Genomic DNA, 16,459 nt, shown 5'->3' on the forward strand with positions numbered 1-16,459 from the left:
CTGCCTTTTCATTTTGTTGATGGTTTTCTTTGTTGTGCAGAAGCTTTGTAGATTGATATAGTCCCAGTTGTTTATTTTTGCTTTTGTTGCCTTTATTTTTGGTGTCAAATCCAAAAATCATCACTAAGCTCAATGTCAGGGATCCTTTTTCCTATGTTTCTTCTAGGAGTTTTATGGTTTCAAGTCTTATATCCAAATCCTTAATCCATTTTGACTTAATACTTGTGTATGGTATAAGATAGTGGTCCAGTTCCTTTTTTTAGCATGTGACTGTCCGGTTTCCCCAGCACCATTTATTGAAGAGACTGGTTTTCCCCATTGTATATTTTTGGCTCATTTGCCATAAATTTGTTCTTTCTCAAGATTGCTTTGGCTATTTGTCCTCTTTTGTGGTTCCATACAAATTTTAGGATCGTATGTTCTGTTTCTCTGGAAATGCCATTGGAATATTGATACGGACTGATTCAATATTGATTGAATTTGCAGATTGCTTTGGGTAGTATGGACATTTAAGCAATGTTAATTCTTCCAATCCATGAGTAGGGAATATCTTTGCATTTACTTTTGTTTGTTCAATTTATGTTGGTGTCTTATGGCTTTCTGTGTACAGGACTTTCACCTCCTTGGTTAAATTTATTCCTAGGTATTTAATTCTTCTAAATGCAGTTATAAGTGGAATTGTTTTCTTAATTTCTCTTTCTGATTATTCACTATTAGTGTATAGAAACGCAAGTGATTTTTATATATAGGTATTCTCTGCTTTTTTGGAAGTTTGCTTTAGGCCACTTTGCTTTTAAGAAAGACTTACATTAACACCTGTTTTTGCTAATTGAACAAAATCCGAAGAGGATTTTCACTTTTACAAGTAAAGGTGAAAAGCAAAAACAGTGTTCAGTGTTTTTTGGGGGGCAGCAAGCTGTTATAGAGGTAGCATGAACACTGAGCAGTGAGAGTGGCACTGCTAAGCTCTTTTCCCAAGAGCTACACTCAGCATCTCAGCATCAAGTCGCCATAGCTTTGACCTGTGTCTATTAGCATGTGTGCTTTATCTCGATTTATTCTGTGAATTTGTTAGCAAGATGTGGCCTAAGATAATTGCTTCTTCATTTTTGCCATTTTGGCTTACTAAAGATTTTGTAGGAATGCTCTATTTTTGGATATCGAGGGAAACATATTGATTTTGTATCTTGCAATTTTACTGAATTCATTTATTAATTCTAATCGTTTTTTGTGAAGTCTTTAGGATTTTCTATACGTAATATCATGTTACCTATAAATAGGGACAGTTTTACACCTTCCTTTCCAATTTGGACGCCTTTAATATCTTTTTCTTGCCTAATTGAATAAAAGTGGTGAGAGTGGGTATCCTTGTCTTGTTCCTGATCTTTGAGGAAAAGCTTTCAATTTTTTACCATTGAGTAGGATGTTAGCTGTGAGCTTGTCATACATGTCCTTTATTATGTTGAGGTACACTCCCTCTATATCCTCCCTGTTGAGAGTTTTATCATGAATGGATGTTGAGTTTTATCACATGTCTTGTCTGCATCTTTCGGGGTGCTCATATGACCTTTAGCCTTCATTTTGTTAATGTGATCTATCACATTGATTGTTTTCTGGATGTTGAACCCTTCGTTCACCTCTGGAATAAATCCCAGTTGATTCAGGTGTATGACTTTTTTAATGTATTGTTGAGTTCAGTTTACTAATATTTTGTTGAGGATTGCTGCATTTATGTTCATGAGGGATACTGACTTGTAATTTTCTTTTCTTGTGGTGTTCTTGTCTAGTTTTGGTATCAAGGTAATGCTGGCCTCATGAAATGAGTTCAGAAGTGTTGTCACCTCTTCCATTTTTTGTAAGAGTTTGAGAAGGATTGATAGTAATTGGTGCTAATGTTTGGTAAAATTCACCTGTGAAACTTTCTAGTCCTGGTTTTTTCTTTGTTGGGAGGTTTTTAATTACTTATGCGATCTCCTTACTTATTAGTGGTCTGTTAAGATATTCTGTTTCTTCATGATTCAGTCTTGGTAGGTTGTATATTTCTAGAAATTTATTCATTTCCTCTACGTTGTTCAATTTGTTGGTGTATAATTTTCATAATTTCTGATTATGCATTTCTTTGGTATCACTTTAATCTCTCTCTTCTTTCATTTCTGATTTTATTTGAGTCTCTCTCTTTTTTTTAGTCTAGGCAAACGTTTGTCAGTTTAATTTATCTTTTCAAAAAACCAGCTCTTAGTTTCATTGATCGTTTCTATTATTTTCTCCTCTTTATTTATCTCTGCTTTGATCTTTGTTATTTCTTCCTTTCTGCTAACTCTGGGTTTAGTTTGTTCTTCTGTTGAGATGTAGAGTTAGGTTGTTCATTTGAGATCTTCTTTTTAAAAAATATTTTATACCCATGTGGCTGGAAGAGATTGTTGGTATGAAGTCTATCTTCTTAAATTTGCTGAGTTTTTTTTTTGTGTGTGTGAAATATAATATGTTCTATCCTGGATTATGTTCTGTGTTTGCTTGAAAAGAATGTGTATTCTGCTGCTGTTGGATGGAATATTCTATATATATATGTCTGTTAGGTATATTTGACCTAAAGTATGGTTTAAACCCAAGATTTTCATATTGATTTTCTTTCTAGATGATCTATGCATTGTTGTAAGTGGGGTATTGAAATCCATACTATTATTATATTGTTGTCTATTTCTCCCTTCAGATGTTAGTATTTGCTTAATATATTTTGGTGCCCCGATGTTGGGTGTGTATATATTTGTTTCTTATACCTTCTTGATCCCTTTATCATTATATAATGAATTTGTCTCTTGTTACCATTTTTTGGCTTAAAGTCTATTTTGTCTGATAAAACTACCTCACTTTCTTTTGGTTTCCAATTACATGGAATATCTTCTTTCATCACTTTACTTTGAGCTTATGTGTGTCCTTAAAGCTGAAAGTGTCTTATAGGTGGCATATAGTTGGATCATGGTTCATTTTTCTTTTTTACCAACCAGCCATTCTATGTCTTTTGATTGGATAATTCAGTCAATTTGCATGAAGAGTAATTACTGATAGGTAAGGACTTACCCATGTCATCTTACTGTTTTCTTGCTGTTCTCGTTTTCCCTTTTTCCTCTCTTCCTCTCTTGCAGTCTTCTTTTGTAAACTGATGATTTTCTGTAGTGGTATGCTTTGATTCCTTTATCTTTATCCTTTGTGAATCTACTGTAGGTTTTTGCTTTGTGGTTACCATGAGGCTTACAAAAAACATCTTATAGATATAATAATCTATTTATGCTGATAGCTTTACTTCAATCATATACAAAAACTCTACCCCTTTATTCCCCCCATTTTATGTTATTAAAGTCACAATTTACCTCTTTTTATGTTGTTTGTTCATTAACAGGTTATTGTAGCTATACTTATTTTTAGTACTCTTGTCCTTTAACCTTTATACTAGAATTAAGTGGTTAACACTCTACCATATTATAGTATTAGAGTAATCTAACTTTGACTATATACTTTACCAGGGTTTATACATTTTCATATATACATGTTACCAATTAGTATCTTTTCATTTCAGCTTGAAGAACTCCTTTCAGCATTTCTCATAAGGCAGGTCTAGTGGTGGCAAATTTCTTCAACTTTTGTTTGTCTGGAAAAGTCTTTATCCCTACTTCATTTCTGAAAGACGGGCTTGCCAGGTAAAGTATTCTTGATTGGCATTTATTTTAGTTCAGTACTTTGAATATATCATCTCACTCTCTCCTGGTCTATAAGGTTTTTGCTGAGAAATCTGCTAATAACTCTACGGGGGCTCCCTTGTAAGTTACAAGCGTTTTATCCTCTTGTTGCCTTCAAGATTCTCTCTTTATCTTTGAATTTTGACAGTTTTATTATCATGTGCTCTGGAGAGGATCTCTTTAAAGTTGAGTTTGGTGACCTATGAGCTTCATGAACACGAATATCCAAATCTTCCCTCAGATTTGGGAAGTTACCAGCCATTATTTCTTTAAATATACTTTCTGCTCCCTTTTTCCTCTCTTTTCCTGGAACTTCAATGTATCACATAGGCTTTCTTCACTCTCCTTTTTTTTTTCCCTTTGTTCTCCCCTGACAGGATAATTTCAAAGTTCCTGTCTCCTGTCTCACAGATGCCTTTTCTGCTTGATCCATTCTCCTGGTGATGCTCTCTGTTGTATTTTTCATTTCATTCAGCATATTCTTTAGCTGTAAAATTTCTGTTTGGTTTCTTTCATAAAAAAATTTCTATTGGGCTTCCCTGATGGCACAGTGGTTGAGAGTCCGCCTGCCGATGCAGGGGACGCGGGTTCGTGCCCCCGTCTGGGAGGATCCCACATGCTGCGGAGTGGCTGGGCCCGTGAGCCATGGCCATTGAGCCTGCGTATCCGGAGCCCGTGCTCTGCAACGGGAGAGGCCACAACAGTGAGAGGCCCGCATACTGAAAAAAAAAAAAAAATTTCTATCTCCTTGTTAAATTTCTCATTTTGTTCATGTATTATTTTCCTGATCTTTTTGAATTTCTGTGTTTTCTGTAGCTCATCAAATTTCCTTTAAATAGCCATTTTGAATTCTTTCTATCAGGTAAATCACAGATCTTCAGGTCTTTGAGTTCAGTTACTGGAAGATTATTGTCATCCTTTGGTGGTGTCTTGTTACTTCTTTGATTTTCATGTTCCTTGAAATTTTGCATTGTTGTCTTCCTATTTAAAGTGGCAGTCACCTCCTCCAATCTTTACTCTCTGCCCATTTCAATGTATCCAGATTCATAGTTTTTGCTACCACAGTGTTGTGGAACTTCTCTGCATACCTGAAGTTCCACAAAGGCTCTTTTATCCATGGATGATTGTCTAAGACAGTGCTTTCCAGGAGCTCCTGCACCGTGGCTGAGAGGAGCAGGAGTCAGTACACAGCCCACTGCAGGGTCCTCAGCTGGGACTGAGGCCTGTGTGTCTGTTACCTGAAGCATAGGTAGGTGAGACTCCTCCTTGATCCCGTGGTAGATGGTGTTGGGTCTCACTTTTGTCTGTGGATGGATGGTGAATTTTTGTTGTTGAGTGGGAGACAAAATGAGGGATGTCTTTTGCCACTATTATGCTGATGTCACTCCTAAAGGGACTTCAGAAAAGTCAGGAAGGAACCAAATTATGAGAACCAATGTCAGGGCCTTAGCTTATGTGTTTTTGTTTGTTTGTTTTCTTAAAGTTAGAATGTAGAATTAAGGGAGATTTTGGATAAAGGATAGAGATTAGGGTACAAGGCTTTCAATAAGAAGAGAGACTGATTAAATAAAATGTACATCACGTGGTGTCCTATACACTGATGGCTATGTCATCTGGGGAGATGGTGAGTGTCCAGAGCTGTTGAATATTTAGAGCAATAATTCTCAGCAGGAAATCACCTTATTCTTAACTGAGACAGATGTGATGATCAAATATTTGTCACTTGACCATTCTCGGTTTAGTATCAAGTATTATAGAGAGCAGAATTCACAGAGAAAATCTATTCAATTGTAAATACAGCTTAAACTAAACTGCTGTGGATTGTGGCTGTTTTTCACAGTGACACACTTAAGCAAACATTTACTTATTTAACAAACATGCATTAAAGGCATAGTATTGTGCTAGCACTATGAGATATACAAAATATATTTCCCACAGCTTTTACAATCAGTAAATTTTCAATACAATTGAAACTACAGGATGAGCCAAGTTGATAAGTTTCAAGAGCTGAGATAAGGCAGTGAATATCAAATGGATGGTATATAGAGTAAATGTAACAGGAGGCCAAAGAAGGAAGGATAACTAGGAACAAGAGTGGCCCAGAAGGTTCAGAGAGAGTGAGAGGTTTGAGCTGAGCCTTGAAGTTGAGTTGGACGTAGAAGGTAAATAGAAGGTAAGCAGAAGTATGATATAGTGAGCTAGAATGACTGATGTGTGTCTAGTCAACAGTGAATGTACCATCTAGAATATAACACAAGTTTTGTACTGTGGATGGTGGATATAAAAGGCAGGTTATAGCTAGACTGCATAGTATCTTAAATATTAGGCTAAAGAATTTTAAATTTACTGAGACTCTATTAAAATTTTTTATTGATATGATTAAAATGGAGTTGTAGGATGTTTTAGGCAGAATAGAGAAGTAGGAAACAAGGAAAGGAATACCACAGGAATCAACCAAAATAATCTATAGATAAATTAACAGAGACTATAGAGTCAAATTTTAACAATAATAAAAGTAAAAGGAAACTCAAATGATTTGTTGATTACATATAGGAGTACTGGAGTAAGTTAAAATATAGAAAATAAATTACAGAGAAGTTTTCATCAGGAGTTACTTGGGGATGGTGCAAGTAGTTCTGAGTGAGAGTTGGTTTTAGTGGAAAGTAGAGGACTATAATTTAGGATTGTTGAGTTTAAAGAGATGTCAAGATATCAGAGTGTAAATGCCTATCAGGCAGTTGGAAATATGTAAATTGAGTTCAGAGAAATATTAAAAGCAGAGACGTAAATTTAGGAGTAATTCACATAATCTGTGAAGTTTCAAAACTGAATAAAATTTCTTAGGAAATTAGTTTGAAGAGTTGAAGCCCTGAACACTGTAAAATCTTCACATTTAAGGGCTAAAGATGAAGTCAACATCTATTAAAGCACTATGTACCTTATCTAGTTTAAATTTATAAGTGCTAAGGAAGCCTCAGAAAGAGATTTAGAGAATGTACAGACAGTGAAGTTTTATGGAGAGCCTGAGAATAGAAAAGTTCAAGAAAGAAGAACTAAAGGTGTTGGCTATTGGAAGAGATCAATTACCATTATCATACCAATTATCATAGGTTTATAGAACAATTTATGGTTTGTTTTATTAAGAAATAATTGGTAATCTTTTTTTTTTTTTTTTTTTGTGGTACACGGGCCTCTCACTGTTGTGGCCTCTCCCGTTGTGGAGCACAGGCTCCGGACGCACAGGCTCAGAGGCCATGGCTCACGGGCTCAGCTGCTCCGCAGCATGTGGGATCTTCCCGGACCGGGGCACGAACCCGTGTCTCCTGCATCGGCAGGTGGACTCTCAACCACTGCACCACCAGGGAAGCCCAATTGGTAATCTTTGAGGGTTAATGTTTCTTTGGTTAAAAAAAATCATGAAACACAATAAAATATCTATATCTGGCCTGGGTACTCTTCACTATCCATTGCTTTGCATCTTATTCTTTGAAACAGGAAATCAGTGCCATAATGGGCCAACTCTGGAAGAACAATATTTTATTCATGGAATATAAACCAAATATAATCAATGAGATAATTATTATTAGAAAATTGCCCTTTATCAAGAAACTGATATTTATTTAGATAAAGTGAATCTAGGATGGGGCAGTGACAAATTTCTTTTACAAATCTAGATTTTAAAAAATTGAAAAGAATTGGGATAGTCAGAGAACTTAGCCAAGTTAGTTCAAAAAGATGCACAAGATTGATGGACCAAGACAGCAGAGTAGAAATACCCTAAGCTCACACCCCCTCACAGACACACCAAAATTACCACTATTTACAGAATAACGATCAACAAAAAAGACTGAAACCTACCAGAAAAGATCTTCTACAACCACAATGAGACTGGTAGGAGGGGAGGAGTCACAATATAGGCTCGTCCTATACTCCTGGGTGAGCAATCCACAAACAGGAGAAAATTAACAACTTATTGACCAGAGATGTATCAATATGTTTTCAGAGAGTGATACAATTAATATCACCGTGTGAAGTTGTTAGAGCTTAAAATTGATCAAGGGTTCATTATACAATTTATGATTGTCATTATCATTCACAGTTTGCCCCATTAGGTTTTTGTTCCAAACTTGTGTATATTATAAATTCAAGTTTATTACTGTAAAATTTTCAGAAATGACACATAGCAAACTTTTGAGTGAAGAAGAATTTTTCGGTGAATTTTATGCAGATACTTTCTCTGATTGTCCGAGTGAAATATATACTAGTGTCTCAGAAAATGACAGTTCTTCGGAATATAGTTCTGATTCAGACAATGTGAATATTAGACCCAAAAAAGACAAAAAACCTTAGTGATTGATTCTGATACGGAAAGTGAAAATGAAACTCACAGTGCTGGAGAATGCTCCTTTGCTTCTACAGAAGAGTGGATTGAAGACAACATTTCAGGAAAATTAGATGACTTTACAGATATGTCAGGTGTAACTACTGAATGTAATAATCCGCAAAGTGTTAGTGAAATTACAGAATTAATTTTTGGTAACGACTTTTTCGAGTTGGACGCTTCTCAAACAAACTTGTATCCCCGACAGAATAAAAAACCATATAAAAAGTATGATAAGGCTTTAAAATGGACTAATATAACCAACAGTGACAGGAAGATGTTTCTTGGATTAATAATTTTGATGGGACAAATAAGAAAGTCATACTGGAAAGAATACTGGTCGACTGATCCCTTACTTGAAACACCTATCTTTCCAAAGATTATGACAAGAAGAAGATTCGAACACATAATGAAATTTCTTCACTTTAACGATAACTCGGAAACTCCACTTCCTGCAGACAGAATTTCAAATGTTAAACCTATTTTGGATTATTTTCTACCAAAATTTCAATCTATCTATATACCCAAACAAGAGCTATCACTTGGCGAGGCAATGATAAAGTGGTGAGGATGCCTCAGATTCAAAACCTATAATGCCAGAAAACTTACAAAATATGGAATTTTGGTCAGGATGGTTAGCGAAAGTGAAACAGGATATATATGCAACCTTGAGATTTACACAGGTGAAGGAAAGAAACTGCAAGAAACAATATTATTGGTCCTACAACTTTACCTTGGTTCATGACACCATATTTACTGAGACAATTTTTACAACAGTGTGTCCGCATCTGAAATACTGTTGAAAAATAAAACCAGAGATCGTGGGACTATAAGAGAGAATCATGGTCTACCAAACCAATTAAGGAGAAATCGAAAAATCTACGGAGGGGAGAAATGACATTCTTACAGAAGGAAGAAGTGATTCTTCTTATATGGAAAGACAAGAGGCTAGTTCGCATGGTGACAACTATTCATGACGCCTCTATAGCATCTATAGGAAAGGAAGACAGGAGGACTGGCCATCAGATAACTAATCCCACTTGTATATTAGAGTATAATAAATATACGAAAGGAGTTGATCGATCTGATCAATATCTGGCAAACTTCAGTATCCTCTGGAAAACTAGCAAATGGTATAAAAAAGTGGGTTTCTATTTGAGTAATTGTGGTTTATTCAATGCGTTTAAAATTTATTGTAGCCTTAATGCACAGAATAAAATGACTTACACGCAATTTTTGTTAGCAGTAGTTAGAGAATGGGTAACTGACCATCCTGGTGAATGTAGTGGTAGTCCTGCACCTGGTTCTTCTTGTGGTGTTTCTAAAAGAGCCTCCCGCAAAGACCCACCTTGTCGACTATCAGGTAAAATAAAAGAACATATTCTAGAGGGAATAATACCCACAGAACTAAAAGAAAAAAAAAAATTGCCGCCAGAAAAGTGTAGAGTCTGCTCTTCCAGGGGAAAGAGCAGTGAAACACGGTGTATTTGTAATAGATGTTTTGTTCCCCTGCACAGAGGTGCCTGCTATACTGCCTATCACTATCACACTCTAACGAAATATTAGAATGCTTTAGTAAGACATGTACAAAGTTTCAAGTAAATGCATTAAATGCAAAAAAAGGTTGTTGACATTTAATCAAATGCAGGTGTTTTGATATTCACTTAGGTAAAAATCGCCAGCCACAGGTGTTAGTTTCTGCAAAAATCCACCAGTCAATAATGTGTTAATTGATCTATCTTTCTGTTTTTGTGCCAGTACCATACCGTTTTGATAACTGTAGCTTTGTAGTATAGTCTGAAGTCTGGGAGCCTGACTCCTCCAGTTCCTTCTTTCGTTCTCAAGATTGCTTTGGCTATTCGGGGTCTTTTGTGTTTCCATACAAATTGCAAAATTTTTTGTTCTAGTTCTGTGAAAAATGCCAGTGGTAGTTTGATAGGGATTGCATTGAATCTATAGATTGCTTTCGGTAGTAGAGTCATTTTCACAATGTTGATTCTTCCAATCCAAGAACATGGTATATCTCTCCATCTATTTGTATCATCTTTAATTTCTTTCATCAGTGTCTTATAATTTTCTGCATACAGATCTTTTGTCTCCTTAGGTAGGTTTATTCCTAGATATTTTATTCTTTTTGTTGCAATGGTAAATGGGAGTGTTTTCTTGATTTCACTTTCAGATTTTTCATCATTAGTATATAGGAATGCCAGAGATTTCTGTGCATTAATTTTGTATCCTGCCTCTTTACCAAATTCATTGATTAGCTCTAGCCCAGAGATAAACCCACGCACATATGGTCACCTTATCTTTGACAAAGGAGGCAGAAATGTACCGTGGAGAAAGGACAGCCTATTCAATAAGTGGTGCTGGGAAAACTGGACAGCTACATGTAAAAGTATGAAGTTAGATCACTCCCTAACACCATACACAAAAATAAGCTCAAAATGGATTAAAAACCTAAATGTAAGGCCAGAAACTATCAAACTCTTAGAGGAAAACATAGGCAGAACACTCTATGACATAAATCACAGCAAGATTCTTTCTGACCCACCTCCTAGAGTAATGGAAATAAAAACAAGAGTAAACAAATGGGACCTAATGAAACTTAAAAGCTTTTGCGCAGCAAAGGAAACCATAAAGAAGACCAAAAGACAACCCTCAGAATGGGAGAAAATATTTGCAAATGAAGCAACTGACAAAGGATTGATCTCCAAAATTTATAAGCAGCTCATGCAGCTTAATAACAAAAAAACAAACAACCCAATCCAAAAATGGGCAGAAGACCTAAATAGACATTTCTCCAAAGAAGATATACAGAGTGCCAACAAACACATGAGAGAATGCTCAACATCACTAATCATGAGAGAAATGCAAATCAAAACTACAATGAGATATCATCTCACACCAGTCAGAATGGCTATCATCAAAAAATCTAGAAACAATAAATGCTGGAGAGGGTGTGGAGAAAAGGGAACCCTCTTACACTGTTGGTGGGAATGTAAATTGATACAGCCACCGTGGAGAACAGTATGGAGGTTCCTTAAAAAGCTACAAATAGAACTACCATATGACCCAGCAATCCCACTACTGGGCATATACCCTGAGAAAACCATAATTCAAAAAGAGTCATGTACCAAAATGTTCATTGCAGCTCTATTTACAATAGCCCAGAGATGGAAACAACCTAAGTGTCCATCATCGGATGAATGGATAAAGAAGATGTGGCACATATATACAATGGAATATTACTCAGCCATAAAAAGAGACGATATTGAGCTATTTGTAATGAGGTGGATAGACCTAGAGTCTGTCATACAGAGTGAAGTAAGTCAGAAAGAGAGAGACAAATACCGTATGCTAACACATATATATGGAATTAAAAAAAAAAAATGTCATGAAAAACCTAGGGGTGAAACAGGAATAAAGACACAGACTTACTAGAGAATGGACTTGAGGCTATGGGGAGGGGGAAGTGTAAACGGTGACAAAGCGATAAAGAGGCATGGACATATATACACTACCAAACGTAAGGTAGATAGCTAGTGGGAAGCAGCCGCATAGCACAGGGAGATCAGCTCGGTGCTTTGTGACCGCCTGGAGAGGTGGGATAGGGAGGGTGGGAGGGAGGGAGACGCAGCGGGAAGAGATATGGGAATATATGTATATATATAACTGATTCATTTTGTTGTGAAGCTGAAACTAACATACCATTGTAAAGCAATTATACTCCAATAAAGATGTTAAAAAAAATAAATAAATAAATAAAAAAAAAATAATGTGTTAAAATTGCAGAACTTTTCCCAAAGGAGTAAGAGGTCTGAGCCCCGCATCAGCTCCCCGGCCTGGGGGTCCTGCATCGGGAAGACAAGCTCCGGAAGGCCAGCAGGCCTTACTTTTGGGAGTCCCAGAGGGCTGAGGGAAATAGACTCTATGCTTAAAGGGCGCATACAAAATCTCACAAGCTCTGGGACCCAGGGCAAAAGTGATTCGAAAGGAGCCTGGGTCAGACCTACCTGCTGATCTAGAAAGTCTCCCAGAGAAGCAGGAGGCAATGGCAGCTCTCCCTGATGACACAGATGCTGGCGGCAGTGGACACTAGCGCTGGCAAGTGCCATTCTGGAATCCTCCCTCTAGCTTATTAGTCTCAGGACCCAGCCCCGCCCCCACTCACAGCCTGTAGGCGCCAGCGCTGGAATGCCTCAGGCCAAGCAACTAACTAGGCAGGGACACAGTCCCACTCACCAGCAGACAGCTGCCTTAAGACCTCCTGAGCCCATAGCCTCCCCTGGACACAGCCCTTCCCACCAGAGGACACAGGAACCAGCCCCACACACCAGTGGGCAGAAACCAACACCAGAATCTTTGGCTCCACCCACCAGCGAGCCTGCACTAGCCTCAGGACCAGCCTCACCCACCAGCAGGTGGACTCTAGCCACAGGACAATGGCAGCTCCGCAGCGTACAAACCTAGTGCACCCACCAAGGCCAGAACCTGCCCTGGGACCAGCTGGGCCCTGGCCCTGCCAACTAATAGGCCAACAGAAGCTTTGGGACAGCCCAGACCCTGTACCCAACTGTGTCAGGAGGCCTCTCCCCCATTCCCCCACCTCCTTCCCAGCAATCTGACATCAACTCTGGGATTCCTGGGCGCTACAACCAGACTCCAGAAGCCGGCTCTGCTTGCCAGTAGTCCAGCACTAACCCCAGGACCTGGCTTTAGCCATCAGTGAGCCAGCACTAGCCTCAGGGCCCTGGGGTGCTGCAGCTGGCTGCCTTGTGACAGGCCTGGTAAACCAGTGGCTGGCAGCCTCTGCACAAGGCAGGGCCTGGCAACCAACCAGTCTGGGGGCCAACCAAGCCCACCAGACCACCCTCAGTAGTCAGCCCACCACAACAGAAGGATCCACACAGCCCACATAGGGGGCACCCTTAGAACATATTGCTCTGGTGACGAGGGGAGTGCACTGCCGGGATGCATAGGACATCTACAAAAAGCCACTTCTCCAAGGTCAGGAAACATAACTAACCTACGAGATACATAGAAATAAAAATGGCAAGTTAGGCAAAATGAGAAATAAAAACAGCAACTTAGGCAAAATGAGGTAGCAGAGGAACATGTTCCAAATGAAGGAACAAGATTAAGCCCCAAAAGAAGCACTAAGTGAAATGGAGATAGATAGTCAGTCTACCCAAGAAAGAGTTCAGGGTAATGATTGTAAACATCTTTTAAAGAACTCAGGATAAGAATGAATGCACAGGGCTTCCCTGGTGGTGCAGTGGTTGAGAGTCCACCTGCCGATGCAGGGGACGTGGGTTCGTGCCCCGGTCCGGGAAGATCCCACATGCCGCGTAGCAGCTAGGCCCGTGAGCCATGGCCGCTGAGCCTGCGCGTCGGGAGCCTGTGCTCCGCAACGGGAGACGCCACAACAGTGAGAGGCCCGCGTACCGCAAAACAAACAAACAAAAAAAACGCAAAAAGAAACAAAAGAATGAATGCACAGAGTGAGAAGTTAGAAGTTTTTAAAAGGATAAATAGAACATTGTTATTTTTACATATCGAATATTGCCATCATCTGTGATTTATTTTCACAACCCTCTTTTGTTACCTTCACCAAGTCTATGTGTTGTCTCTTAACCAGTGGGCAACACAAGTCACTTGGTGCTAAGTACAGAACTCCCATTGTATGCAGAGTGCCATTTATGGGGTAATTAGCCATGAGAAATGTTTCTCAAAGTGTGTCCATGGACCACTTGTGTCAGAGAACCTTCTGAAATGCTCGTATTTGCGAGCAGAAGAGAAGAAAACAAGTCTAGACGTGAAAGAGTAGTGGAATCCATGAGACCAGGAGAAGACTGTAAAAGGCAGATGTAGAAATTCCAAGCCAAACTACAGAATCACAGTCATTGGGAGTCGCATCCAGGAATGTGGATTTTAAAAACAAGGACCCCCAGACTATACATACATAATAAAATTACAAGAATTCTTTAAAATAAAAAATAAAATGTAATAAAATTTTAACATGTATGTGTGTGTGTGTGTGTGTGTGTGTGTGTGTGTTTAGCCTGGGTTCTTGTTGTGTTTGACTAATTCCCTCTCTCTTCTGTTAATTTCCATACAGTAATGATTTTCTGTGATTTTGTGTCTTATGAAAGGATTAAACAGCACTCCATTTGAGATATACCCTGATTTCCCTGACATGACTTGCTCCTCATTTGAAATGACTTATTATTCTGTTACAGAGTAGGAGACTCTCATAATGTGAGCATATTCAATATCAGAAGGAAGTCTGGCATGCTATTGATTACTTTTAGAGCCTTCTGGAATGGGCTTATTCTGGAGCAGGTAGAAGAAAACAGTCTAGAAATGACACAAAACTAGGGGAATCCATGAGACCAGGAGAGACACTGTAATATATAGAGAGACATTGCAGAAGTCAATGGAAGAGATCATTTTAAAGTGGGCTACATGGGAAAACACTAGAAAGATTTAAAAACATATTTCAAATCTAAATGATTTTTCTATGTTCCTCTGTTACATAAACTGAAAAATTATTGAAAATAATCTTGGTCAAGCTTCTAAATACCTGCATTACTTTGTCAGTCTCTGTTCACTAGGATAAATCATATCGTGCTGCTTTGAAAGGAAAAAAATTTAGCAATTTTTTTTTAACTTGTGAATTCACAGGAGGGAAGTAATTCTTAGAGAAAGCTTCAAGGATTTAATATAAGATAAACAATTCTTTTCATCAAACTCACTATTAAATATAACAGAACTGCAGGCAGAATAATTCATTTTAATATTAAAACCAAGCACGACTTCTTTAGTCTGATTACTCAAGCATGTGAAAATACTAAAGTCTAAAAAAATAAACAATTAGTTAAAACTTGAAATAAGAAAATATGTTGAGAATTTACAGATAGATTTTTCTGTCATTTACATTATAATGTTATCTCTGTCTTCAGATAAGCAGAAGAAATAAAATAGTCATTTAAGAGATGCTGTGAAAAATGCAAAGCCTGAGAACTTTGCTGTGATGATTTGGGGAAGGTGAAAAAAGTCTTAGTTCTTAGTTGTTCACATTAGAAGTAATTTAACATTCTTTCATTTAACGAAGTATTCATTGAGCATCTACTATATACTTGGCCCTGCTTTAGCCTCCGGGTTTACAGCAATGATACAGGGCAGTGGAGAAAATAAAGTAGGAAAGGAAGTTTGGAAGTGCCAACCAACAGGGGTGGTTTTGCAGTTTTACATATGGGAGTCAGAGAGGACCTCACAGAAAAGGCGACAGTTAAACACAGTTGTTTAGGACATGTGAGATTGAACCATGGAGAATTTGAGTCATGGGCCTGGGAAGAGCAGTCCCAATAAGCTGAGTAGCAGGTACAAATGTCCTGGGGCAGAAACATGCAGAAACATTCAAGGCATAGGAAGAAAATCACTGAGGCTGGAGTGGAGTGATTCAGGGAGTCTGTAGCACGAGGTGAGGTAGGAGAGGTCAAGGGCGTCAATACTTGGCTTTCATTGTAAGTGGTATGAGATTCCTTCCCCAGAGGGATATGAGACAGGAATGACAGGATTTGACTTTTATTCTCAAAGGAGTATTCTGGATGCTAGGTTAGGAAGAGACTAAAAAGATATAAAGGCAGAAGCAGGGAGACCTGTTAAGAGGCTACAGCAGTAATTCAAGTGAGAGATGATGGTAGATTGAACCAACGGTGGTAAGCAGTGGAGGTGAAACATGGTGGGATTCTGGATTTATTCTGAAAGCTGAGCTCCCAGGATTTGCTGATAAGTTTGGTTGTAGTTTGTGAGAGCAGTCAAAAGGACTCTGAGGATTTTAACCTGAGCAATTAGTAGGATGGAGGTGCCATTTAGAGGTGAGACAGGTTGCCAAAGAAGCAGGTTTAGGGGGGTGATAATCAGAAGTCTGATTGGATGTATATTAGATTTATGCTGTCTACTGAATTTCTACTAGAGTTGTTGAGTAATCAGTTGTACATATAATTCTGGATTTTAGGGAGACTTTCAAGCTAGAATTATAAAATATGGAAGAAAAAGACATGTAAGTGGTATTTAAAGCCACAAGCCTGGAAATAAAAAAAAGAGGAGTTCCAGGGCTATGTTAAGAGATTGTGGAGGAGAGAAGAACTAGTAGGGAGCATGACTTCATTATTAACAACTTTCCTTCCGAGGGCATTGGCAATGTAAAGGGTCTAGCGGCCCTAAGTGGTTTTCAAATTTTTATAGGATTCACCTGCTCATTTTCCATTTACCTATAACTTGATCTAAATCTTAAACTCTTGCTCTTAGTCACTTACTCCCCACCTTTATGCCTGCATCA

General features: G+C 38.2%; 1 protein-coding gene across 12 annotated transcripts in view; it reads right to left on the reverse strand.

The window, feature by feature from the left end:
• Nucleotides 1-16,459, reverse strand: part of PIK3C2G (phosphatidylinositol-4-phosphate 3-kinase catalytic subunit type 2 gamma) — a 369,692-nt gene that overhangs the window by 17,431 nt on the left and 335,802 nt on the right. For 2 of the 12 annotated variants that reach the window (XR_003437791.1, XM_027129490.1), the window contains exon 32: nucleotides 7,593-7,666. The exons of the other annotated variants lie outside the window; for them this stretch is intronic. Coding sequence is in view for 1 of the 2 variants with exons in the window: in XM_027129490.1 (XP_026985291.1) it covers nucleotides 7,593-7,666 (74 nt within the window). In the remaining variant the exon portion in view is untranslated. The remainder of the gene's footprint in view (nucleotides 1-7,592; nucleotides 7,667-16,459) is intronic. 12 annotated transcript variants of the gene reach the window in all.

The sequence above is a fragment of the Aethalodelphis obliquidens genome, unplaced genomic scaffold, assembly GCF_003676395.1.
Source record: "Aethalodelphis obliquidens isolate GAN/ISIS:26980383/991018 unplaced genomic scaffold, ASM367639v1 scaffold36, whole genome shotgun sequence".
Classification (NCBI taxonomy): domain Eukaryota; kingdom Metazoa; phylum Chordata; class Mammalia; order Artiodactyla; family Delphinidae; genus Aethalodelphis; species Aethalodelphis obliquidens.